This window comes from Eurosta solidaginis, chromosome 2, assembly GCF_040869045.1.
Source record: "Eurosta solidaginis isolate ZX-2024a chromosome 2, ASM4086904v1, whole genome shotgun sequence".
Classification (NCBI taxonomy): domain Eukaryota; kingdom Metazoa; phylum Arthropoda; class Insecta; order Diptera; family Tephritidae; genus Eurosta; species Eurosta solidaginis.
In genome coordinates, this window is record NC_090320.1 from 15,113,313 (window position 1) to 15,140,372 (window position 27,060).

The window sequence follows — 27,060 nt, forward strand, 5'->3', positions numbered from 1 at the left end:
CCAGTGAGTAACCTTTAGGTTTGGCGACCATATCAGGGACGTGCAGCATGCAATCGCAAGTGCGTTGTATGCAAAGATTCGCTATTGAAACACAAAACTTAATTACGATCATTTGGGCTTAAGTCTTATAATAAAAAAGAGAACGATAAATCAATTTAATGATTAATGCAGGTTCGGATGGTAATGCCGAAATAAAAGGCTTTGAAAAGCTTTATAAGTATGTAGTGAGAAACAGCTGACGCCTTGACCGTCCTGATGTCGCGTAGTTTCAATTCTGCCCAAACTATTGAATAAATTATAAAACAAATATTAAAAAAGTTTAAAAATCACGCTGATTTGAGAAGTGAATCCAAAAGCGCAAGCTATAGGTAGCCATTCAGGAGGGAGAAAATGAAAAGGCATTGAAGAGAAAAGTACGCAATCAGTTTTTTCTGTCCTCCTGAATGAACGGTTGTTAGACCCCCTTATATGTATATATATACGTGCAGCAGGAAACAGGAAAATAGCAGTTGCAATTTTTATCAAATTCGTGGATAAAGTTCTGTTTTTTTCGATATTTTAAGAAAAAACTTTTATATATTTCGTAACTGAAACTATGCAACCTAACCTCAAAACAATTTTCGAAAAACTAAATTTTTCTAGTATGCAGTTTTATATCCCAATCAATTTACGTCAGAGAAAGTATTAGTAAGGTCTCTTGAAATCCGCGTTGATTTTTGACAGTTTTTTTTTCTTCGAAGGATCTTTAGATTTTCCCCCATATAAATTTAGAATTTTCTTTTTATGATGAAGAAAATCTGCAACATCCTTCGGAAATCAAAGCGAATTTTAATAGAGCTTGTACTTTGATAGACTTAAATTGATTGGGCTGTAAAGCTGCATACTCAAAAAAATTCCGAGAACACCATATGTAATGTTCAATATTTTTTTGGAATTTACGAATTTTTCGAAAACGTCTTCGATACTGGTTTGTATAGTTTCTGTTACAAAATTCATAGACATTTTTTTTTAAATAACGAAAATAAAAAAGAGAAGAATTCTATTGACGAAGTTTGAAAAAGTCTTCACTGCTATTTTTCTGTTCGCTACTGTATGTATGGTTGTGCTTATGACGCTCTAACAATGTGAAGAGATGCAGATATATTCTGTCTAACAAATTTTTCCTTTTGCATAATCACTGCGGTAGAAGTTTTATGTTTTTGCCAAGGTTTTTGTATTAGCTTTGATGGTAAAGAAAAGTGCGAAATGTAGAGCAATATTTTCACGTCAAAAGGTTACGGCTACCGCCAAGACCTGGTTTGTACCTGGTCGCCGGAGTAGGTTGTTTTCAAAACAAGTTGGCATCCGACTATTTTTCAAATAAATTTGAAAAAAGTTGTGTTATTATAATTTTTTTTTTAAATTAGTAAGAGGAATTCGTGGTTGTAGTTTTTGTGATAGTGAAATATACAACTCTTTTAAGATCCTATTTGTGAGAACCCAAACTAGCTTTTTTCGAACTTAGTAAAAATCAAGTCTTCAGCAACTGCTCCTGCCGGAACTAGAATCTATTACAGCTCCCGGCATAGATGTCGTAGTGCCCTTAGTTATGTTCTTCTACGGCTCAATGGGCTTATACAAAAAATGCTTACGGCCATAAGGATTACAAAGGAGCTAGGTGGAAATAAGCCTCATAGGCTGATAAATAGAGGGGGTACCCGCATAGAATTGTTCTCTCTCCATTACTCCAACTCATGGAGGGGGAGATTGTTTTTCTACGCGGACGTTATTTCCGTTATTATGCAAAACAAGTTTCCTGAAACTCTCTTGGATATAAAGAAACTGGATTATCAACAATATGTAAATAGGCAAAAAGTTCGGAACACGGGTTAACCGACAAAACTGAGCTGATCCTTTCACAATAGTTTACAAAACGCCGAATCCTACATCACCAAATGTTGGCAGCAAAAGTCTGGCTTTTAGCGATAACGGCAAATATGGGTGAGTCATTCTGGGTAGCAAACTTCTCTGGAGTGACAATATAGCTGATTAGGTAACGGGATCAACAAAGGCTTTGTGCTCCTGTAAAAGAAGGTAGGTGTTCTGGTTCATGGCCGGCGGCTAAAAAGACCACGAACCTCAAACTCTTACACATTTTTCAATGTAGCTAGGAGATCTGCGTTAGCGGGGCTCCTGCGAGCATTTCAAAACGACAAAAATTAGGCAAAAGGCAATAATATGTTGTTCAAGGTGCCATCAATATATTTACCGATGGCTCTAAGCCTGATGGTATGTTGAGAGTAGTATCTTTTCTGGAAATCTTCTTTCGTCTTCCCGACTATTAGCAATACGCCGTACTGAAAATTATTTGGCACCAGTCCACAAAGACGGAAAAAGCGTTATTATGTATCGGGAATACGACGTCGACAATTAAATACCGCAGATACCTCAATGAGCAGGCCCAGCAAAGCAAACATTCTCTAGTTAGCGCTGCTTATATGTGAGTCATCAAGGTTTGTTTTGCAATCCTTTCGTACCTGATACGGATTCTCTGTGATCACTGTTAAGGGAGATTGATTGGAATTGTGGGGATTAGGTTAGGTTAGGTTGAAATGGCAGGTCGATGAGGGCCTCGCATAGACTGAATGAGTCCTTAGTGTTACCAGAAGTTTATGCAACGAATTTTCGGGGAGAGAGATTACTTTTTGTACTGAAACGAGTAAGCATAGACAGAAAAAAAAAGGTTATTGCTTACAACGGTGCGTGTGTAGCATGCTTGGAGCGAACTACTTTTACAACCTGTTGTTCGAAAGAATTTCATACAAATCATCCAGATGACCCTCTAGACACCGTAAAACAGCTTATGTCATTACTTCCTACTTCTTACCTCTTTTATTGCGTAGGTGGATTATAAATGAATGTTGTGACTACATTACTGTAATTGTATTGGTGAATTCTTAATGACATCCATAGTACAATGTAAATTTTCTATATCTTAGAACTTTGTAGACGGTCAAAATTTGATAATTCGCAAGTCAAGCGTCAAGTCTGTGCTATTTTACTATTTACATTTCCTACGGGGCATCTTTATGCATTGAGTGTGCCAAGACATGCAGACATATATACATACATTATGTCATCGCCAGGACTGAGCGAATATGTAAGAATTAAAAGGCAAAAAACTGGTACTCTGCTTAAATGCTAATAATTTAATTTGCATTTTTGTAGCGACGTTTAATTGGTGCTAATGCTCTTACATGCAAATTTGGACAGATGGGTACTTATATGCATAACTCCTTCACGTTATGTGCATACATATTTTTATAGACATGGTTTCACATACCAAGCTATATTTCTTTTTGAGTTCAAATGCTAATATTTCTACATTAAGTTCTACATCTAGTGGTCAAATAAACTTGGATTAAGTCAATAGTCATTTTTTTTTTGGTAGTTTGAATTAACTTCGATTTATGATATGATTTTTCTATTTTCAATTTCAGGTGGCAAATATACATCGAATGTTACAGAAATTGGCGAATATCGCAGCTCAATGAAATTGCACATTAATCCCTTGACGCAAGCTGAATTTGGAGCTTATCGCTGTGTGGCAAAAAATTCGCTAGGTGACACCGATGGCACCATAAAATTATATCGTAAGTTAATGCACTCAGTAAATGTCCGGCCTTTTGGCTAAATTTCCAAAACTATGTATTTTTTGTTATGCAAGACAGGTTATCTAAAAGTAATGATAGTCAGTTATTTCTAGTGCATAGAAAAATGAATTGTCATTGTTTGCTTAGGTGTCCATTAGTTAAGGAAAAAATCACTTAATTAGTCCACGATTACCGATAGTTATATTTATTTGAATTCACTCAATTACTAACCCAATTGTCAACCCAATTGCCAATTCAGTTGTCAACTCAAATCTCATTTTAGTTGTTGGCCCAAATGACAGTTCCATATTCGCCAAAAACTCATGATGTAATAGTAAAGGTGATGTCAACAACATAACCTTACTTTTTCGGTAGCTCTATTTTCCAATATTTACTTGTATTACAAAAGTACTAAATTTTGATTGCTTCATTTTTGTATAAAATTTCCAAACAATTTGTTTTCAGCATAATTTTTTTGTAGTCTTTTCATGAACATAAAATTACGTTAATCTTTTTGGCTAAACATTTCTAGTAGCGGCTTATATAGTTATAATATTTCTAAATGTATAGTAAAATCTACTCCGATTGTAGTAGAACTCATGATAGACAACACTTTAAAATATGCATGCCGAACTTGTCACAATAACGGAAAACGTCAACGGGATGAAAACAATTGAATATTTATTTCATCATGTAAAAACTGAAGGATAATTGAATAACGTTACATGGGTTTGAGCAGCACTCAAAGAATCCTTGCAAACAACTTGCTTATAATAAAGGTTTCCGCAGATTGCGCGCCGGAGATCTTAATCGTTAAGCAAAAAGGGAAACGAATTCACATTCTAAGAAGAAATATCTAATAGACTTAAACAAAACATTCGAATTTTTAAACAAAACCTAAATTTAATTTCCGCATAGTAACGAGTACGTAATTATGTTGCCAAACAATAATGGTCCGATTTTTTATTGATACCTCGCATATTTTAAATATACAGGAGCTTGGGCGAGCGATTAAACCATCGTTATGGATATACATATATAGCTTCTTCTTGTTTATCCGTAAGTCGGTACATAATTCAAAGAGCGGTGAAGATATATCATCCCGAAAGATTACCGCGTGGAGTCCGAATTTGTGGAATATAATTGCAAACACGCCATCCGTGCCGAGCCTGGTGCCGGGGAATTGCGATTCGATGTTGCTCGTGGCGAGATATTCGTCCATAGTTTCTTTCCACTATCCTCTCATCACAGCAGTTGTACTTCATGTTTTTTATTATATTGCCACTTCATGCCATGTCCGTCGTTATTCTTGTGTGGCGGTAATGATAATATGTTGCACTTTCCGAGGTTCCAAGCAAAAAAATAGTTGCATTCGAGGAGTGTTTTCACTTTTTGTTAGTAGGGGATCATGAAAGTCATTAATATTATCGACAATACTCCTTTTTGGCTGACACCGAAGGTGGTCAGCCTCGCTAATAAAATACCTTTTAAAACATATTTATGAGCAATTTTTTGAGAGTTAACAAACATGCGTGTATACATTTTGCCTCGTTGCTTGTTAATCAAATACTAACCCAGTATAAACACGATGATAGTACTCTTACCAACACTACCATAATTTCGATTTGGTGCTGCTTGGAATGGAGGATGGTAAAGAGAGAGGCCGTGAGAAAAGAGAATGTGATTAGATTACAAAGAGGAGAGAAGAAAGAGCAAGACGTAAGAGCAATACAAACTTATTGACTTTATTGTAACTTCAAAAACACGCCCCGAAAGTTAAGGGGAGTGTTACAGATATTGATAGTCTTTTGTCGTAAATGAATCCAGTACGCTTTTGTAATAGCGACTACTCGTACTAGCCCGACTATTTCGGTAACGAGTTTTTATATTCCACGAACCTTCGGATCTGTAGATTTTAGTCATATTTTACGGCAGGCATGCCAACCTCGGGAATATTTTTATCGCTTTGCAATTATGGACCATGAAAACAGGTAAACTAAAGCTCTGCCAAGGTAATGTCGCTCCGTCGCTTCTGTGTTGACCTAACTAGTCTGCTTAAAAACCCATAGGATTTCGAATGAATTGCTAAACAAATTTCTGAGCATTATACGCGAGATTTTTGCGTCTCCGATCTAAACAAGCGTCGATTCAGATGCAGCTCCGCAAATTATTGAAGTATGTACTTTGCGTTGTCATCCCTTTTTAAAATTTTGTTTGTAGATAAACCGTTTGCGATTCTCACTGACACCGAAGATGGCACAATGCACAAGGTTACTCACTGGAAGAAAATATAGGTCTGCCAAAATACTACTCTCAGAACCGCTACAGGCTGTGTTGTTATGTCCTCAGAATACCACCTACACAATGAGGCGAGAGTACTGCCCATTAGGGAGAGAAATGAAATGCTGAGCAAACAGTTTCTGTTGAATACCCAGAAAGCTGGACATCCCAACAGACATCTGATTGATGTGGCTACACCTCCCAAGGGCTTAAGGGGTAATCTCCGTAAGCATTATGAGGAAATACGGGCACCTGAGAACATAACCGTATGAAGCAAAAAGCACTGGTAGATCCTCAGTGATATTCACAAACAGGCGTCGGATCTATATGTCGGAAATTGTCCGGTGAATCCAGTTCTTAAAGAAAAATACCAAGAACTAACAAAAGAGGAACGCACTGCCCCTAGGGAAACGCGCGTCACTCTTACTATCCAGAATACACCCTGACATACAAAATGTTTTTCCTGCTTGCAATGTATACCCATATGACACCAACCATCTCTTCAATTGTTTTGTGGAACCAACGCTTCCAGCACCCTTCTCATTATGTTCCACCCCTGTTGAAACTTCAAGTTTCCTTGGACTCCCGTTAGAGGATATTGATGGCAATTTGTGATCGGTTGCACCTATTGTATGGGGCGAAGCACTTCTACAACAACAACAACATGACGTATTCAAGGGGTTTTAAACGCAACCGAAAGCTTTATAACTTCACAGCTGTTTCAACGTAATTTTCAACCTCACCTAGTGTAGGCGAATACTATTAAAAGTATGAATATATCGTAGATACAGTTATCAGGCGAGGGTCAGCGACCCCAAGCTCCTCAATTTCATATTTATTCGCTTCCGATATGGTCGGGTACATTAATTGTGCTTTTCATGGGAACGCACTGAAGTAGATCATCATCATCGATAGCACTTCACAAAATCTTCGAAGTGTGTCTTTATCGCTAAAAGAGGAAGTTGCCGGAAAACCATTCTATTATACATCAGGTGAATGAGTCATTTGAGCAGACTCATTCAGATCAGTTTTCATTATTTTGTGGTATATTTTGCCTCATTTGATGCAAGCTGCGCATGGAGCATTAAATTTCATTCAAATCTAAATTGAATACTTTTTAAGTCGTGAATAATTCCAAGTTCTAATTTTCGTTTTTCGAAGGAATAAGACCAAATTCTACAATATTTTTTATTCAAGTTCAAATCAGCTTAAAAATAATCCGCCAAATAGCACAATGAAGGAGCGAACCCTAACTGCATAAGTAACTCGACCTCTCTTCTATAAATTATATTTCTTTCGCGTATTCAGTACCAAGGAAATTATTTAACCGCTTCGTTAGAATCTCAAATACCCAGACACCTGCACTTGGACGTAATTGAATTTAAATATTTTCTAACCCAATCCTTAGAGGAGAGTGAAAGGGAAATATTTAGTATGAGGCACAAAAGGGAAAATGCATTTTAATGAACTTCATTCATTCATTTATTTACTACTGCTTTATGCTGAACAAAAAACAAATCTGGCGTAATTTTTTTTTTTTTTTTGTGCGCATTTTAATTTTTAGATTTAAAAAACAATTTTTTTTTCTTGCATAATTTGTATGATTTATGTATGAAAAGCTCACACCTGCTCATGAGAACTCATTTTTTTCTTTTGCTTACATAATCCAATACATTTTTTCATTTCCTGCAATTTTTTTTGCAGGAATACCACCGAATGCTGTGAACTACGTGGAGAACTCTGAAGGACGTTATAAAGGTGAGTGTCAGCGACTGAACCAGACCAGCCATGGGCAGTCCCGCTTTTGAGCATCTTTTTTTTTTCATATTTCAGTGTATGTGTATTTGTTTTCGCGTTGTAAACGTATGAGTACATAAAACCGCAGCAAGGCTATATGCAAATCGACATACTTCAATGTCCTTTCAGCGTGCCTTAGATGAACTCCGTGCAGGAGCTCAAGTTATGGCAGGCGTATGCGTAATAGCCACTCGGCATTATTAAAACAAAAAAATACTATGATCGTCCTCGCTCTCATCTATTTCTAGTATACAAATTTACTATAGAAAAGCCAAAGGTTGCTGCACTCATACTTGTAACTTGGTGGCAGTGGTACCACGTCACAGCAGTGCAGATATCATTCAAGCTTAAGCTACTATTAGGTAGTGCGCCTTCTTTGTGACATTGGGAACCCGCGCGTACTTGCGCCTTTATATGGTTCGTGTAATTGTGTGAGGCTGCCTTTGTATAGTTTATGGCCCTAAAAAGTATAGCGCAAATAAATTATTTATTTTCAGTTATCAAATAAATCCCCAAGCAAATAAGAATTTAATCGCCACAAGGCAGACGTGCAAACTTAGAGCGAGCACGCTGTCGATATTGAGTTTGAAGAATGTGGTAGGTAGAAGAATAAACAAAATCGAGTAGCATTGAAGGCCGGCACAGTGAGTTCTTAAATAAAGTTTTGCTAATCTAAGAGATGTATTTGGAACTTCGAATGGGGCTTTCATCGTATTGAGTTGAGCTTCAACAATATCTTCCCCATAAACCAAAGATAGTGTAAGGATAGTACATCAAGACACGTTGCTATTTCTATCCTAAGGGCATCTATATTTGTATGAACCTTTTCGATTTATTTCGATTATCGCTCATGATGCAATATCATGAAACTGAACAATTAAAAGCTCATGGCGTGGATTAAACACCGTCGCACTCATAGATAGCTAGCTCTGTTCAAAACACCGTAGAAGCCACTGCCCTCTGCCATTTCTGTTCCAACTTCAAGAAATCAAAAATAGGTAGTCTAAAGATTCTACCGAAAAGAACATGTAGCCTTGCCAAACAAAATCAGTAGGTAGAGAAGGTAAGGTAAGGTAGATTTGCTCTTCCATCCATCCGTCAGCCTATCCATCCGAAGGCTTATTCTCAAATGTTTTTTACGTAAAACATAGATATTGAAGTGATGATATGATGCTCTATTCCCACTGACCATAACTAAGGCTCTTACTGTAACTGAGCGTAATTTTTATAACACCACGCCCACTTTATATACCAGATATTTTCTACACAAAAATTCTTAGATATTTCGATATCAAATTGAGCTATTATCTTCATATAGTTTGTCTGCGTAGAGCAAACTCAAACCGTATAAAAATTAAAAAAAAAAAACAAGTAAGGAAGGCTAAGTTCGGGTGTAACCGAACATTACATACTCAGTTGAGAGCTGTGGAGACAAAGTAAGGGAAAATCACCATGTTGTAAAAGAACCTAGGGTAACCCTGGAATGTGTTTTTATGACATGTATATCAAATGAAAGGTATTAATGAGTATTTTAAGAGGGCGTGGGCCTTAGTTCTATACGTGGACGCCTTTTCGAGATATCGCCATAAAGGTGGACCAGGAGTGACTCTAGAATTTGTTTGTACTCTATGGGTATCAAATTAAAGGTGTTAATGAGTATTTTAAAAGGGAGTGGGCCTTAGTTCTATAGGTGGACGCCTTTTCGGAATATCGTTATAAAAGTGGACCAGGGTTGACTCTAGAATGCGTTTGTACAATATGGGTATCAAAGGAAAGGTGTTAATGAGGATTTTAAAAGGGCGTGGGCCTTAGTTCTATAGGTGGACGCCTTTTCGAGATATCGCCATAAAGGTGGTCCAGGAGTGACTCTAGAATTTGTTTGTACTCTATGGGTATCAAATGAAAGGTGTTAATAAGTATTTTAAAAGGGAGTGGGCCTTAGTTCTATAGGTGGACGCCTTTTCGGAATATCGTTATAAAAGTGGACCAGGGTTGACTCTAGAATACGTTTGTACAATATGGGTTTCAAACGAAAGGTGTTAATAAGTGTTTTAAAAGGGAGTGGGCCTTAGTTCTATGGGTGGACGCCTTTTCGGGATATCGCCATAAACGTGGACCAGGGGTGACTCTAGAATGCGTTTGTACAATATGGGTATCAAAGGAAAGGTGTTAATGAGGATTTTAAAAGGGCGTGGGCCTTAGTTCTATATGTGGACGCCTTTTCGAGATATCGCCATAAAGGTGGACCAGGGGTGACTCTAAAATGTGTTTGTACAATATATGTATCAAATGAAATGTGTTAATGATAATTTTAAAAGGGAGTGGGCCTAAGTTCTATAGGTGGACGCCTTTTCGAGATATCGCCATAAAGGTGGTCCAGGGGTGACTCTAGAATTTGTTTGTACTCTATGGGTATCAAATGAAAGGTGTTAATGAGTATTTTAAAAGGGAGTGGGCCTTAGTTCTATAGGTGGACGCCTTTTCGGAATATCGTTATAAAAGTGGACCAGGGTTGACTCTAGAATACGTTTGTACAATATGGGTTTCAAACGAAAGGTGTTAATAAGTGTTTTAAAAGGGAGTGGGCCTTAGTTCTATGGGTGGACGCCTTTTCGGGATATCGCCATAAACGTGGACCAGGGGTGACTCTAGAATGCGCTTGTACAATATGGGTATCAAAGGAAAGGTGCTAATGAGGATTTTAAAAGGGCGTGGGCCTTAATTCTATAGGTGGACGCCTTTTCGAGATATCGCCATAAAGGTGGACCAGAGGTGACTCTAGAATGTGTTTGTACAATATGGGTATCAAATGAAATGTGTTAATGATAATTTTAAAAGGGAGTGGGCCTAATTTCTATAAGTGGACGCCTTTTCGAGATATCGATAAAGGTGGTCCAGGGGTGACTCTAGAATTTGTTTGTACTCTATGGGTATCAAATGAAATGTGTTAATGATAATTTTAAAAGGGAGTGGGCCTAATTTCTATAAGTGGACGCCTTTTCGAGATATCGATAAAGGTGGTCCAGGGGTGACTCTAGAATTTGTTTGTACTCTATGGGTATCAAATGAAAGGTGTTAATGAGTATTTTAAAAGGGAGTGGGCCTAATTTCTATAAGTGGACGCCTTTTCGAGATATCGATAAAGGTGGTCCAGGGGTGACTCTAGAATTTGTTTGTACTCTATGGGTATCAAATGAAATGTGTTAATGATAATTTTAAAAGGGAGTGGGCCTAATTTCTATAAGTGGACGCCTTTTCGAGATATCGATAAAGGTGGTCCAGGGGTGACTCTAGAATTTGTTTGTACTCTATGGGTATCAAATGAAAGGTGTTAATGATAATTTTAAAAGGGAGTGGGCCTAATTTCTATAAGTGGACGCCTTTTCGAGATATCGATAAAGGTGGTCCAGGGGTGACTCTAGAATTTGTTTGTACTCTATGGGTATCAAATGAAATGTGTTAATGATAATTTTAAAAGGGAGTGGGCCTAATTTCTATAAGTGGACGCCTTTTCGAGATATCGATAAAGGTGGTCCAGGGGTGACTCTAGAATTTGTTTGTACTCTATGGGTATCAAATGAAAGGTGTTAATGAGTATTTTAAAAAGGAGTTGGCCTTAGTTCTATATGTGGACGCCTTTTCGAGATATCGCTATAAACGTGGACCAGGGGTGACTCTAGAATATGTTTGTACGATATGGGTCTCAAATTAAAGGTATTAATGAGGGTTTTAAAAGGGAGTGGTCCTTAGTTGTATATGTGAAGGCGTTTTCGAGATATCGATCAAAATGTGGACCAGGGTGACCCACAACATCATCCGTCGGGTACCGCTAATTTATTTATATCTGTAATACCACGAACAGTATTCCTGCCATGATTTCAAGGGCTTTTGATTTCGTCCTGCAGATCTTTTTCATTTTCTTCTACTTAATATGGTAGGTGTCACACCCATTTTACAAAGTTTTTTGTAAGTTATATTTTACGTCAAAAAACCAATCCAATCACCATGTTTCATCCCATTTTTTATATTTGTTATAGAATTATGGGAGTTTTTTCATTTTTCGAAATTTTCGATATCGAAAAAGTGGGCGTGGTGATAGTCGGTTTTCGCCCATTTCTAATACCAAGATAAAGTGTGCTCAGATAAGTACGTGAACTAAGTTTAGTAAAGATATATCCATTTTTGCTCAAGTTATCGTGTTAACGGCCGAGCGGAAGGACAGACGGTCGACTGTGCATTGAGTCTCTCTCTGAGATAACAAGAACTTATTCAACTTCAAGTTTAGAGAATATTTGTAATAGAAAATCAGTTAAACTCGTGGCTATTTGAAGTAGTCATAATGTCAATAGACCTACTGTCCATTGTGTCAATCCATCTTAGCCTAAGTTCAGCTTAGTTTTGGTCCCTGTTGAATCGATTTTGCGGCAGACGCGGGCTCCACGGCGTATTCAGTTGGGTTTCTAGTTTCGGTTCCGCCTTTGCTTGTCGGTGTCGGTTTGGGTTCCGGCTGCCAGTTTTGCTCAGCTCAGCCTAAGTTCAGCTTAGTTTTCGTCCCTGTTAAATCGATTTTGCGGCAGACGCTTGTATGGTTAGGGTTAAACCTTCGATTTCGACTTCGGTATCAGTATTGATCTGGGGTGTCCCCGTACGTACTTGCGTTGCAGATTTGTTTAGTTTGTATCATATCACTTTCTTATAAGAGCATCCCCATAAAACCATGAGACTTCACAGTCATCCTGGTTAACATTTCGTTGCCATCATATTCCTTGATTTTCCTTAGATAATAACCCAGTGGTGGTCACATAGAGGTGTGCTCCTTACTTATTACCATTTCGAAAACTTTCCTGGCCATCTCATCAAAAAAAACTTCAATATTGAAGTGCCCTGGCAACCAATGGGAGGGTTACACTCAAGGCAACCTTGGCGTCAACAAAATTTCCGATCTTTCCCTGTAGCATCATTGCAGTTCTCTGTGGTAAAGATTTCCGTCATGAAGGCACTGCAAGCGTCAAAAAGTCAGTAAGATTGACTGGTCTGCAGATGTTTCGCGTAGAACTGTTCCCCACTTATTTTTCCATTTTTTGCCGCCTGTATCGTTATCTTTGTATGGGCCCTCCTCCTATACGCTTCTTGAAGCATAACCTCCATATTTTCTAGGCCTGGAAAACTACTAAAATAGTTATATGCCGCCACCTGTGTAAAAGAATTACGCGAGAGTAAAATCAGATATGGGTTCTTATTTAGAATAAGCTGTAAAAAGTAGTTCAATTGTCGATGGTTCCACATGAAGATTTTGGGACATTCGCACTTTGCTATCTTTAAGTAACAACTATTCTATTTTTTTGGGGACCATTTTGTTTTCAAGCGTTCTAAATGTTCAAATTTAATCTTGCAATTTCAATATCTTATCTGTAAGCTCTTTGGCGCCACATTACGGTTTTTACTCTCTCTTCAAAAATTTCAATGGCAGAATATGTGTAAAGTTCCAATAAACGCGAAAAGGCCACATAAGCGTCTGAGAAGAATTATATAATCTTAGCATTTTCAAATCACACAAAAACCAAGCCAAAATGTTTTTAGGTTGCAACGCAAGCCCACTGTGCGGATAAACAACTAAGTAAAATATGAAATGCATAATTTACGCTTTCAAATTTCTACTCAACCAAAAGTGCAATTTATTTCGCTATTTTTTCATTCAAAAACTCTGTTTCGTCTCAAACTAAAACATTCTTCACTTTTTCCTTATTTTCTTCGGCGCGGCATTTAGGTGGCGGTAAAAAACGCATCAAAAGTTCAGAGCTCTACCATCAGTCGAAGTCAGCAGATGGCGGCGACAGCGGGGAAACAGAAAATCCTGGCAAACGAAAAGGTGAGCAGATTATGATTCTTTACTTACTTACTCACTTACTTAACCAAAACTTTAGCAAACACTAGTTCAACTGTGTACTCGGCTTTTCCCTCTTCTTTGGTCGTTTTCATGCTTCCATCCCTTGCAATGAACTACGAAGTTCTTGCCTCTTTTATTGTTTGTGCAAATGGCATTAGTTATTCCCCAAAATTATCAGCCACTTGAGACTTTAACCACACCAAAAATATAGACGTTTGTGAATTAATACATTTCAGGTCACCTCAACAAATAAAAAACAAATATTTCTTGCAGCATAAGCTGAATGAAATTTTTTTCCTCTGTATTTTAGAGGTTTACGCCGATCGCTTCATCGGCGGCGGCGGCGTAGGCTCTATTATATACCGGCGGCGCCGGTGTACGCCGGTGTTCTTACTTTAAAAAGCTTGATTTTTCTATTTAAAAAAATAATATTTAGGAAAGGTTTCGTTTGTATGTATTTAAGGAAATCAGCGTTTTGGCCATTTCGGAAAGATTCGGGGTTTATGCCTCAAAATCTTGCAGATCGTTAAAAAATTTTCAGGAGTAGCTCCTTGCGAAGCGATTGCCCCTCGTTCTCTTACTCCAGAGAGGCTTCGAACCTAACCTCTGTGTTTGGAATTGGTACTGCTGCGTCTGCTGAAAAGAAATAGAGATACATAAAATGGTCACAGTTTTGTCTGTATATCTCGTGCAAAGCGTAGTTTCACCTGGGGGTAACTTTTAATAATCGTCGCGCTCACACAATTTCTTTAAACCATTTGTGGTTCCTTGGCGGTCACTCACAAATGCGACTTACGGTTGCTATTAATGGTCTATTAATACTCATGACTCTCGCGCCACAGGCGCGTCCAGTTTTTCGGCTGTTTTTAAGAGCTACAATTCCCGATATGCGAACAGTAGCAATCCTGACCACCAGTCGCTACAACGTCTCTTGACTCTCACCCATATGCCAGCACAGAAGCTATATAACTGCAACTTCGAACTCATACCTTCGTTGACGTCACTTTGCGAGGAGTTCTAGGTGTAGCTCCGAAGACTTTCTAGCGGATGTTTTTACGCGCTATGCTGCCGAGCTACACCGGAGAAACACCTTAAAACGTTAGGGAGCGACTATTCGGCCAAGGATGCCGCGCTCGAAATCATAAGCAGTCTAAAGGGATATCATTGCGTAACTTTTGGGTGAAAATCGTATAATCCTCGACGCATCTACATAATTAAAATTTTACAAGGACCTTGGATAAAATTTTTAAAATGTAGACCAAAGTTTGCATATGTTTGTGTTCACAACATCGATTTCAATAGTCTTCGTTAAATCAAAACGATATTTTAAAATGACAGTCGACCGATTTTAAGTTGAAAGATGTTAACTGCTGTGTTCTGGCCTTATGATATAAGAGCTCATTATGGATGACCGCGTAGCTTCAGTTTTCAGACTAGTTCGACTGTCCACTACGTTAGGGTAGTAGCACACACGGTCATTAGTTCGACTGTCTTGGAAAAGCTTTTGCTTCACCACTTTGATTGTTCTTGCGATGGACAAAGCCTAACCTGGTTAAAATATGTGCCTACGTATTCACATTTATAAAAGGAGCCGTAACGTGTAGGTGATATAAACTTGGTTGATAGGCTATAATCAATGTGATTCGCTCCAAGGGACTAGTTTTGCATAGGGCCGCCAACTTTAGGAAATGTCAAACCGGGAGACTTGGGTGTTGAGGCATGAAGTGTGAAAATCAAAATTAATATTTCAGACGCTATTTTATAGTTTCGTAAATAAAAATTAGATGTTTGAATGTAAGCCCAGTGATTTTTCAAACTCTTCTCATACGTACATATATCCGCAACTTAAGTATGAGTTAAGGATCATTTCAAAGGAGCGTTTTTTCCCCTAGAACCTACTAAAGGATTTTGCATTACTGCTTTCGCTTATTCTTTCATCCAATCGCAATATAAATTTCTTTTAAAAATGGGCACTTTTACGGGTAACTTGTTACAGGTAACTTGTTAACAACTTAAGGACAATTTAAAAACATGTTCACCTTGGGTCATTTTATTTGAATTCATTGTTAATTATTAATTTTTTGAAAAAAAAAATATGCGAAGTGACCATATATATTTATTATAAAACTTTTCTTTCAGTGTTTTGTTTTAATAACTTGGTGAATTGGGTGATGCAAAGTCCGTGTTAAGCTGACATCGAAAGCGCCAATTTTTTTAAATAACTTTTGAGCAGTTAGAAAGAGTTAAATTTCGCAATTAGTTTTTTATAACTGACAGTGATGCCACTTTCGACCATATCCGACAAATTTTCGACATGAACACTAATTGGCCTAAACAGTCTTAAACGAGTAGACAATATATTAACGCGCCGGACGCCGACGCCGCCGCCGCCGCGCCGATATTTTTGACATTCGGCGTACGAAAAACGACAAAAATCGGCGGCGGCGGCGGCGTTTATCGGCGGCGTATATCTCTACCGGATTTCTGTTCAACCAGAGTGCCCAAAAAAAGATACGCAAAGCAAAGCAATGCAAATAAATTTTAGCAAACAAGAGCTCGCCCAGCTTTTTGTTTTTTTTTATAAAACTTTCTAATTGTATATCAATAAATAATTTTTTTTTTTTTTGGTTTTTCCGTTTTGTAACGTTTGCCTCTTTACCTTTTAGGCCTATTTTAGCACCTTGTTATGATAATTTAATGATTTGTAAATAATATGCTATGGTCTTTTCAGGTGGGGAGTCCATATCGCCCAACACTTGAAATTTCTTTGGCTACTACTATTAAGTTTATTAAGTAAGCAGTATTTAAAAATAATGAGCACTCAGCAGGAGATATCGTCCTAAGAGCAGTGGTCGATATTTCCATACATGCAAAAAAGTAGCTTCGTGAGTGTGAGTGTAGCACGTTAATAGGCATCCTCATATAGCACATTAGGTTAGGTTGAACTGGCCGACCAATAAAGACCTCACATAGACTGAATGGTTCCATAGCGTTAGCAGAATTTGTTTGACGACCAAACGGAAGAACCCCAATCAGGTACAAGGATTTATGTAGAGAATAACTCCGTCCTCTTGGCAAATTCTAAAAGTTTTCTGGGACAAAGCTTAAATGCTGTCTTGGGAACTGGCTACACTGCCGCCCCTAATAACTGGAGCCTAGACCTGGCAAGCGCAGGACACGAACACAGAACGTGCTCTACCGTCTCTTCGTGCCGCTCGCACTTCCTACACTTGCTGTTACTAGCGAGACACAACTTATAAGCATGTGATGCCTGAAGGAAGTGTCCAGTTAGTAGAAGCCTTAAGTCTTCTCTTTTCAGAGATATGAGCCAATTTGTGAGTCTAATATCGTAGGCTTCGCACATGATCTTAGAACTTTTGCAGCTCCGTGCTTTTGTCAACGCCTTTCTTGCTTTATGGATCATATGCAGCTCTTGTCTTCTTTTAGTTTCTCCTAAAAGGATTGGGATGTCTATTGTCGTTTTAGCGAGTTTTGCACCCTCCTTTGTCAACTCATCAGTATCTTCTTTTCCTTCTATAATTTTATGACCAGGATCCGAGCGTAGATGTATGGTATCCGGCCTGAGCGAAGTTTTTCCAATGCTTCTTTGCATTCCAGAACATTTCTTGTTGAAGTACTCTGTGAGATTATCGCCGCCTGCCTATCTATCTATATATTGAGGCGACTGCAGCTTAAGCACGCTTCCTTCAGAATTTTTGCTGCTTTCTTCATGGCTATAAGATGCTGCAGTAATCTGTCAGCCTGTAGGATCTACTTATGTCTGGATTACCGCTGTAAACAGCAAACCCGACCCCTTTCATTAATCTGGAATTATCCTTATACATATGTGTAGTACTTGCTGATATTCCTACAGCCTGGCACCAAACCTCCGGCTCAATTGTGGCCCCAAGACCTCTTTCAACGCTCAAACACGGGACCATATATTTTGTTTCAAAAAGCATATTAGTGCTACCTGTTCCGTGATAGTTTAAGCCAAGTGGGAGCACCAAGGTAAACCAAGTCTTCATCAGTTTAGTGAAGGTCTTGCCTTCTCTCTGCTTCCAAATACGCATATCGATAGAAATACTTTCTTGGTCGGAGCGTCTTCGTTCATTCGCATGATATAACGCATCCAGCGTGCAGTGACATGAAAGTCATGGAGCAAATTCGCCAATTCTTTCTTAGATGGCAATAAGTACCACGTATTTTGCTCATTTACCGCAAGGCACAGTATCTTTGGCTGTTTAGCCAATCCAGAGGAAGAATAATAACTTACGGTCAGTTTGTTAAGGCTAATGATAATAATAAACTGTACCATCGCGACTTAAATCCTCCGCAAGAGGTATCTTTTCGTGTAATGGATTCAAGATATCACACAAAAAGAACTCGCCTTGGCTGAAGTCCTATTTGGTTTTAAGAGGCTCGGAAATGTCTTTTCAATGCTTTGAGTTAGTCATGTTGTTTAGCGCCATTGGCAAATTCAGAGATAACATCATTCAAGCAATTCCTTTTCGTGCTGTGAAATACTGCTTTGAAACCTACAAAAAGATGGTGAGTGTCGATTGTCTTCGTGAGTCTTCTCAAGGATTTGGCGTATAGTAGAAATCTAGTCGAAAGTAAGTTTTCGAGGTCTAAAGTACTAATAAGGCTCAATCAGTTTGTTGACTTTGAACTTCAGTCTTTCTCACTGTGCGCTATATCGAACCTTGTACAAGATAAAGAGCAGACTGATTCCAAGGTAATTTTTGCGCGGATTGCAGGATCGTCTTTCTGGTAAGTTGAGCAGAACACACTTCAATTTCAATCAGATATGTGCTGGTCCGACCTTTTTATGCATAATGGTTAATGCATGCTTTATACCAGCATTTTGACTCCCACTCGGTGGATAGTTCGTATCACCTTGTTATTCTTTAGGCGGCTCATTACTATTTTCCCTGCGTTATCAACGATTGTGTCATCAGGTTCTGAAAATCTTTGCACTTGCGCCGCTGCTAGCTATCTATTTTCCCCGCAAGCCGGCTAGATAAGGAAGCGCACGCCGGTTTTATGAACCATTCGCTTCCTCTTCTACGCTTTGACTTTGGTCCTAAACCAGTTCATAAATGTAAGGTGGATTGTCTGTGCGTTTTTAGAACACTTCTGTATATGAGCTCAATACCGCTCGAAGCCCGAGATCTTAAATAAGGCGAACAAGTCAAAGCAGCGGTGGTATCCAGCTATCACTTTCGATAAACCGTTAGGAGTAGATGCTACATAACCATGTTAAGTCACTTCCGTTAGCTATGTGTGTGAAAAATGGTACCGGTATTCATCCCTTTATATTCAACTCTGGCACCTCCCTTGTTGCGTACAAATACGGTGGCGTGGTTGTCTAGCCGGCAACCTTATACTACAACGACTCTTTAGAGTTAAATTCATGGATGAATACTCCGTTCAATGAAGCATAACGTCGATGACTACCGCTGTAAGGATAGCCTCTGCTTTCACTACAGCATAGCCTTTTATCTTCGGCGTAGTCTATCCTCTATTCCCGCAACGCGCTCCGTCATCTTACCCCCGCAGTCAGCTACCCTGCTAGCGATCTGGTGCCGCTTGTTATTATGCCACCGCTCATATCTTACAGTCTCGTTACTCCCCTCTCGTAATTACACTAATCCACGCTCCTACTACTCTGCATACTACCTTACCCTCTCTATGACCGCAGTCTTGACACGGAAATCTATTGTTCTTTTAAAACTCAGTGCAAGTTTGTAAGACCTTACCCCAGCCCTTTCAACATTTTTTATGCGCTACACAAATTTTGGTTATACAACAAGATTCCTTAATTGTATCGATGTATGGCTATAATTTTTTTCATATAACAGTTTCTGCTTCTCTTTCACCAACTCTCAACTACCAAGTATAATTAAGTGATTGATTTATATCTATGTATGTTCAATAAAAAATATGCAGCAGCGAACAGAAAAATAGCAGTGCCTATTTTTATCAAATTGAGTCAACCAAATTTTTTTATTTTATTTTCGATATTTAAAATAAAAAATTTTCATGAAATTTGTAACTCAAACTACGCAAACCAGATTTTGAAAATTAGAAATTTCGGGAAAACATTACGAAAATATTTTGAACTTTTCGTTTGAAGTTCCATAAATTTTTTTTGTGTAATCAGATTGTAGCCTATTCTATTTTTTCTAAATAAATATAAGATACTAGGAGGGTACCCAGCGTTGCTCGGGTTGGGCAGATACTAATCTAAATAAGAGGGTAAAGTTTAACGCGTTCCTTCCCGTTACTCAAAGTCTAGCAATCAGTATATAACATTTTATTGATCTTTTTCAAAATGTACCTCCCAATTTTTCTCATTCGTACCTTTTATAATTTCCTTATCTCTCCCTCTTCTTTTTTTACACCCTCTACCTATCTCCTTCTTTTTTCTTAGATTCCTCATTCCTCTAATTTATCAATCTTTGCTTTTTTGCAATATTTGTCTATCATCTCATATAGGCAGCTATTTTTAGCTACAAAGCAATCGCCTTTACTTTTTGTGACTTCAATGCTATGACCAAACAAAAGTTGTGCACTTAAGTACGTACATCGCGTATGAGTAAATTTTACTGACATACAAAATTTGTCGCACCACCCAGTGTCGCACGTGTAATTGAAAGAAAAAAATTTTAATTTGAAATTCTTGGTTCTGAAATATGAAAAACCTTCGTCTTGATCGAAGGTACCTATAGCCAAAATTTGGTGAAGATTGAAGTGTGGGAAATACGTTTCCATGGGAAACACACACACACAGAATTTGATTTTTTATATGGTACCTGGAATCATGAAATATGAATAGGTCCCCTATTGTGCGGAAATACCGTTGTTCACTTTTTGAGTGATTCTTATAGGAGATTTAACGCTCTTTCCAATGGAACAAACCTTTCTTAGTTTTTTCACAAATCGCATTTAAAGCCAAATCGGACTACAAATACGATTTTTTGAAATATTTCTATCCATGCGCCACCTACCGGAGATTTTTTTTATTATTGCATTGTCATCGAGTTCTGAACTATATTCCAAGTTTCAAGCTTGTAGCTTGTCGGAAAGTTACTTAAATTTTAATTACAAAATTCGTTCACAACGGCCGGCCGCTACGCAGAGTCAAGCTAAACAAAAACTTTAAACGCGTTTTTCTCGAAAACTTGTTTTCGTACAATAGGTATCTTTCATGATTCCAGGTCACATATATAGACAGATAGGTCTTTAAAAATTCGTATTAAGTTATAAAAATTTGGTTTTCTGAGGGGTGTTTAGATTTTCCTCCATATGAACAAGAATGGTTACACTTTGTATGTAGGAAAATCTAAAACAGCTTTTGGAAAAAAAAAATTTAAAACCCGATATGAATTTTGTGAGATCTAAAACTTGTGCTTTATTAAACTAAGACCGATTGGGCTTGAAAATTGTATAATCGAAAAAATTCAGAGGACTTCAAATAAAAAGTTGGAAAAGGGGGGAAATTTTATAAAAATCTGCCACTGCTATTTTTTTTTGTTCGTTGCTGTGCGTACATATTTAAATATTTTCTATGCTAACTCAATTCGTACAATCTCTCCCTCTCTTTCATTTCAGACATGATGCTTGGTAACGAACTTGAGGATGGCTTCTATGACTCAGCTGCCATTTCCATGCATTGTCAACAACATAAATTGACACTGACAACAACAATATCACTGTTTACAATATTGTTAGTACTTAGCAAAGTTGCAATACCGCTGATAGACGTCTGACAGCTGTTAGCTGCTGAAATCTTCATATACTGATGACATTGTGGTTAACATGGATATTCTATATAGTTTGTATGTATGTAAGTATGTAGTTAGCGTTTGTGTGACAAAAGTGTTTAAGCTAAATGTATATGCTGTTGGCTTTTATGGTTTATACATATGTAAATAAAAATATGTTTGTATATAGATATATATTAACTGCAATGGATTTGTGCATATGTATAGGTTAACGTATGAATTAAGTGCTGTATTGCGTGTGAAATACATAATTAGCTACAAGTTTGCATTGATATACATATTTACGACGTTATCAAAAAGATATATTTATAATTATAAATAAAATAAAAAATATTTATAAATGCCACTTAGCAAATGCAGCAAATTGATAGCTTAACTAGATATTTCTGTAAAATATAGCTAAAAGACATAAAATTGATTAGGCTGAATAGCGTATGCAGCGGAAAATCATAGACATATGCAAATAAAGCTGGCCTTGAGTTTTTTGTTTGCAAAAAAATAAAATTTTATTTAGCTTACTTTTTTATTTTATTTTTACCTAGAAACTCATTCACATAATTGAAATGAAATTGCTGATAAATGAAAAAATTCAAAAGTAATTAAAAGTGCAAATCAGAAATTTGAAAGAATTGAAATGCAAAAGCTTCGCAACCTTATCGATATTTTATCGTAGTTTTATCAATATGTTATGAGCGATTAATTATCCGAACATTTTATCGAATTTGTAACAAAAAGTTATCGACCTCTAATCGAAGTACTACCAATTCCTTATCGATTTGTTAACAACGATTCGTCCATCATATGTCACTCGTCGTTAACAAGCCGATAAGAAACCAAAAATCCGATAACAAACCGTTAACTTGACAATGGTAATTCACTATCGATAATTTCCAACATTTTTTTAAATAAGAAAATACAAAGCGCGATAACCTCCGAAGAGATCTAGGGCCGAGCTCTCTTCCAATTTTCATAGTGCTCCTTTCAGTTTTTCTTAGAAATTGGCGGCAACCTTTTAACTATATTTATATTATGTGACCTTCACTTGCATCCACAAATTCCTGTTCAAAATTTAAAAATCTTGCGATCAATTTTGGCGTAACTTGCTTCTAACCATTTTTATCGCCATCCAATTTTTATCGTCAAGTTATCGGTTTGGTTTCGAAAAAATATTGAAAAATTGTTAAGAAGTTATCGATTTTTATCGGAGTTTTATCAATGTGTTATCAACACATTATCGAAAAGTTATCGATTAAATATCCGAAAATGTTATGAGCGATTAATTATCCGAACATTTCATCGAATTTGTAACAAAAAGTTATCGACTTCTAATCGAAGTACTGCCAATTACTTATCGATATGTTAACAACGCCTCATCCGTTTGTTATGAAACCGATTCTGATAAAACTTCAATACAAAATCGATAATACATATGTAACCCGTCGTTAATAAGTCGATAAGAAACTAATAATCCGACAACAAACAGATTGCTTGACGATGGTAATTCGCTAGCGATAATTAATTAGTAATAAAACAACAACTTTTCGGTGTCGGTTGTTACAAATAAAAAGAAGCACATACAACATTTCTCAAAAAGCCTAACTATTTTTGTTTCTGGTGATGTTACATCTGCGTTGGTCAAGCTTTAGCTTATTTGAAAACAAAATTTTTCTAGGCACACATCTCTAGGTTGACACATCGCACTTCACAGGTACTTGGGACTCACATCTATCTATTTTTTTTTACCAGCCAGGTTTTAATCATGGTAAGGTAGGCCTAACCTATCTAACTTAAGCTGCTTATATAATATGAAGGACTGTATGCACAATTATTTAATTATGAAACTTAATACAAGGGTAAGCATGAATAAATAGTAAGATTGTGCAGGTGTGTGTTTAGGAAAAATTAATTAAGTAAAGTATAAATATAAAACAAGATAATATAAATGTTTATAAATATTTACAGTCAGTTAAGTAGATAACAAAGACATAGGTAAGGTTAATAATACATATATATCGAAACCTAATCGTTAAAAGCACTTAACTACATATTACTTATAAATTGAAGTCGCTAGATAAGCAGTTAATGTTATAACTTCGCTCACAAATCTACAATTTGAAATTTTTTTCCCGCATTTTGAAATGGTTCGAGGGCTTTTTCCAATACAGTGTGGTGAAAAATCTTCAAATTCTTGTTCACATCAAAATCACGAACGAATTACTTGGTTTAATTATCTCTTACTTGTAATTGAACTCTAGAATATTAGGTTTTGTTCTGCGTCAGAAAAAATAATTGATTGTTTTAGACAAAAAAAAACCTGTTTTTGTATGTTTGTTAGCTGTGAACCAAACATTCAAATATGCGTTCAGCGGGAGCATTGCATCATTCATGTATGCATTTTCATTTAATTTTGTTTTGATTTCTACCTAACATCAACCGCTACCGGGTCTACTAGTACGTAAATAAAATTTCAGGCCAATGTTTCCTAGAATTTTGTATTTTTGTGAGAGTTTTTTTACTTCGTTGTGGTTAAGTGGTTAAGTCTTACATACACAAACATATATCTATAATCTTTATCATTGTATACTATGTATATTCCCCTGCCCTTTTGTCTCCATCTCAATCTTCCTTTTCTTTATCGCTTTACTCTTCCTCTTAATCTCACTGTCCCTGCTCTTCATCGTGTTCTTTCCCTCTTTCTTTCCTCAGCTCCTTCCCCTCTTTTCAATCCTTCTTCTTATCTCCTTATCACTTTAAATTTTCTTTAATTTCCTCTCTTTCTCGCAATGTCTATTTTCTAATTTTTTCTGCTTCTGCAATTTTTTCCCGGTTTGCTCCAGATTTTAATCTTACTGTTACTCTCATTTCTTCTTCTTTTTCTTTTTTTTCTTCTCATTTTTCTTCTTTCCTTCCTTTCCCAATACAACCGCCTTACTACCACTCGATCTTTCATTCAATCACTCTCCTAATTCTGTTACTCCTCTTTCATCCTTTTCTCCCTCCCTTTCTCTATCTTTTTAATTTTCTGAAAATTTAAATTTTTATTATTAACAATTAGTAGGCGACGATAGTCAAATTCTTTTCTGCTTGCTCTCCTTTGTTACTCTTTCTGCTTTTCTCATCTTCCACTACCCTCCCTTTCCCATCACCAAACACGCTTATTTTCATACTCAGCTAAGCAGGGCTCACTGAGTACATTAATTTTGTTTCCATAACAGCACCCCGTAGTGGTATAAACTAATCGAGATAGATATAGACTTCTATATACCGAAATGATCTGGGCGAAAAATGAAATTCATTTAGCCATGTCCGTCCGTCCATCCGTCTGTCCGTAAGCACAATAAGTTGAGTAAATTTTGAGGTATGTAAGTTCCTGTGCACTCATATCCGATCGCCATTTTAAATGAACGAAATCGGACATTAATCACGCCCACTTTTTCGTTATCGACAAGCCGAAAAAGCGCAATAATTCATTACCAAAGTCGGATAAAGCGCTGAAACTTGGTAGGTGGGTTGACCTTATGACGCAAAATAGAAAATTAACAAAATTTTGCACAATGGGCGTGGCACCGCATACTTTTAAAAGAAGGTAATTTAAAAGTTTTGCAAGCTGTAATTTAGCAGCTGAATATGTAATGTTACACCCGAACTTAGCCTTCCTTACTTGGTTTTTTCAAAAAATATTTGCTCTTTTAATTTCTTTATAAATTCCTTCTTCTTATCATGTATATTTTCCTCGTTCTTAAATTTTTCCACAATTCCTTTTTCAATAGTTTCTGTTTTTTCTCACATTTCATGTTCATTTCTTCTCTACATTTTTTTTTCTGTTCTTTTGGTCATCTTCTTGCTTTCGGTCTATCCCTACCATCTCCTTCTTCCTCTTCTTCTTCTTCTTATAATTCTTCTTCTTCTATTTTTTCTTCTTCTCTCGTCTCTTCTTTTTCTTTCTCTTCTCCTTCTTCTTCTACTTCTTCTTCTTGCTCTCCTTTTCTTTTTCTACTTTTTGATGTTGAAACGTCATGCCTTGCTTATTTACTTAATTCGCGTTTAACCGTTTAAACGGTTATGGCCGTCCAACAAGGTCGCTTCTTTTTTCTGCCTACCGGGGCCACACCTGGTCACACCAGGGGAGTTTAAATCGTTCTCCAGCGGAGTGGGGGCCGCCGTCATGCCTACCGCATGAATGTTCTAAGCTCCTCAAACCGCTGTAGGCGTTACCTACCTACCTATCGCCTTGCGTCTTTCTTTCCCGCTCTCTAATTTTCTTCTCTTCCACTCCCCTTACCTCTTCCACTCCTTCAAATTTTTTTTAATTACACTTGCTCGTCTTCTCCTTTTATCCCTCTAAAAGCTTTCGTTTCACCATTATTTACTCAGTTTACGCCTCCCATCCCTTCTTTTTCCCATTCTGCCCACTATTACTTTCCATAACTAATTCTACTCCCTTTTCTTATGCTTCTTCTAAACCTGATACTTTGCCCTTTCATTGCCTCTGCCCCTTCCTTCCGTTGCCTCATCTCATGTTTACATTCTTCACCCCTTAACTTGTTATCCCCGGAGATCTCTCAAATAAACTAGCGGCCAAACGGATATTGAAAAAACGGCCTTTAACCACTTAAACCTTTTTAACGGATAGGGTTCGATATACCTGCGTTTACAGTTAGCATGTAAGTGACTATGCGCTTATTGGTTTGAGTTTATAAAGTAATATTCAAAACTAATTATCGATTTTGTATGCAAGTAAAAAGGAAAAGAAATGAAATTTAAAAATAGGTTAGCTTCTCATATAATAAAATTGAATTCAAAAAATAAAAAAATTACATACATACATATCATGCAAAGCCATAAAAGTTAGAGTATTGTTAAAAATGATGTTTAATTATGTATTTATGTAGTGCAAGATGTATATAAAAATATATCGATTTGTAATAGAAATTTAAAATTATGAGTTATATGAAAAAGTTGTAAATATTTGGTAAATACATATAAATGCATATTAACATACATACATATATGAAGAACCGCTTAGCTTTTAAGTAGTTTAAAGGAGCTGCTAAAAAATTGTTAAAATAATTATGTAAGTATATAAAGCAGCTGTATAAGTTACATATGTATGCATGTGGCTTAAGCATAATATAGCTTCCCACAATTTGTCGCCGCCTAGACTTGTTACCGGACTTAATTAGAAGTATCTGTGTTCTTAATTAAGTTCATTTCTGTATGAGTTTAATTTACAAATATATATATGTACATACATACACATGTTTGAATGTCTTTAACTAAAATCTTTTATTATTATAGAGCTATATCGACCTAAGCTCATAAATTTATAGTTAGTATAAAACGAATCTATTTAATATTGTAACAAATCTATTAACTGCAGGCACAAATATATAGTTATTAAGTCTATAAACTAATTTATAAATTGTAATTTTATTATTAAACAAAATTAATTTTTATGAAAGCTATCAAGAATTGAATAATAAAGGAAATTTATTTGAAATTGTATAGCATGGATATAATGAGTTTTATTTCTACTCGAATCAAATCGATGTAAATGAAGTTGCTGACCGCCACAAAAAAAAAAACCAATTGCCCCCAGAACTCGGGTTAAACGGTTTTTCGATAACTATTGTGACTTTGTGGATATCCTTTTCTTATGACGTTGTAAAGTCTT

At 36.8% G+C, this 27,060-nt stretch overlaps 2 protein-coding genes across 6 annotated transcripts in view; one reads left to right on the forward strand and one right to left on the reverse strand.

Annotated features, from left to right (window-relative positions):
* DIP-eta (Dpr-interacting protein eta) overlaps positions 1–26,905 on the forward strand; it is a 139,870-nt gene extending 112,965 nt beyond the window's left edge. Inside the window, exons 8-11 of one of the 2 annotated variants that reach the window (XM_067764502.1) lie at positions 3,480–3,632; positions 7,617–7,670; positions 13,477–13,578; positions 21,214–26,905. In XM_067764502.1, the coding sequence (XP_067620603.1) occupies positions 3,480–3,632; positions 7,617–7,670; positions 13,477–13,578; positions 21,214–21,371 (467 nt within the window). In that variant the 3' untranslated portion in view covers positions 21,372–26,905. The remainder of the gene's footprint in view (positions 1–3,479; positions 3,633–7,616; positions 7,671–13,476; positions 13,579–21,213) is intronic. The other variant, XM_067764503.1, reaches the window with a different exon arrangement.
* The window catches only part of DIP-theta (Dpr-interacting protein theta), a 554,628-nt gene that overhangs the window by 464,175 nt on the left and 63,393 nt on the right, over positions 1–27,060 (reverse strand). The gene's annotated exons all lie outside the window — the stretch shown is intronic.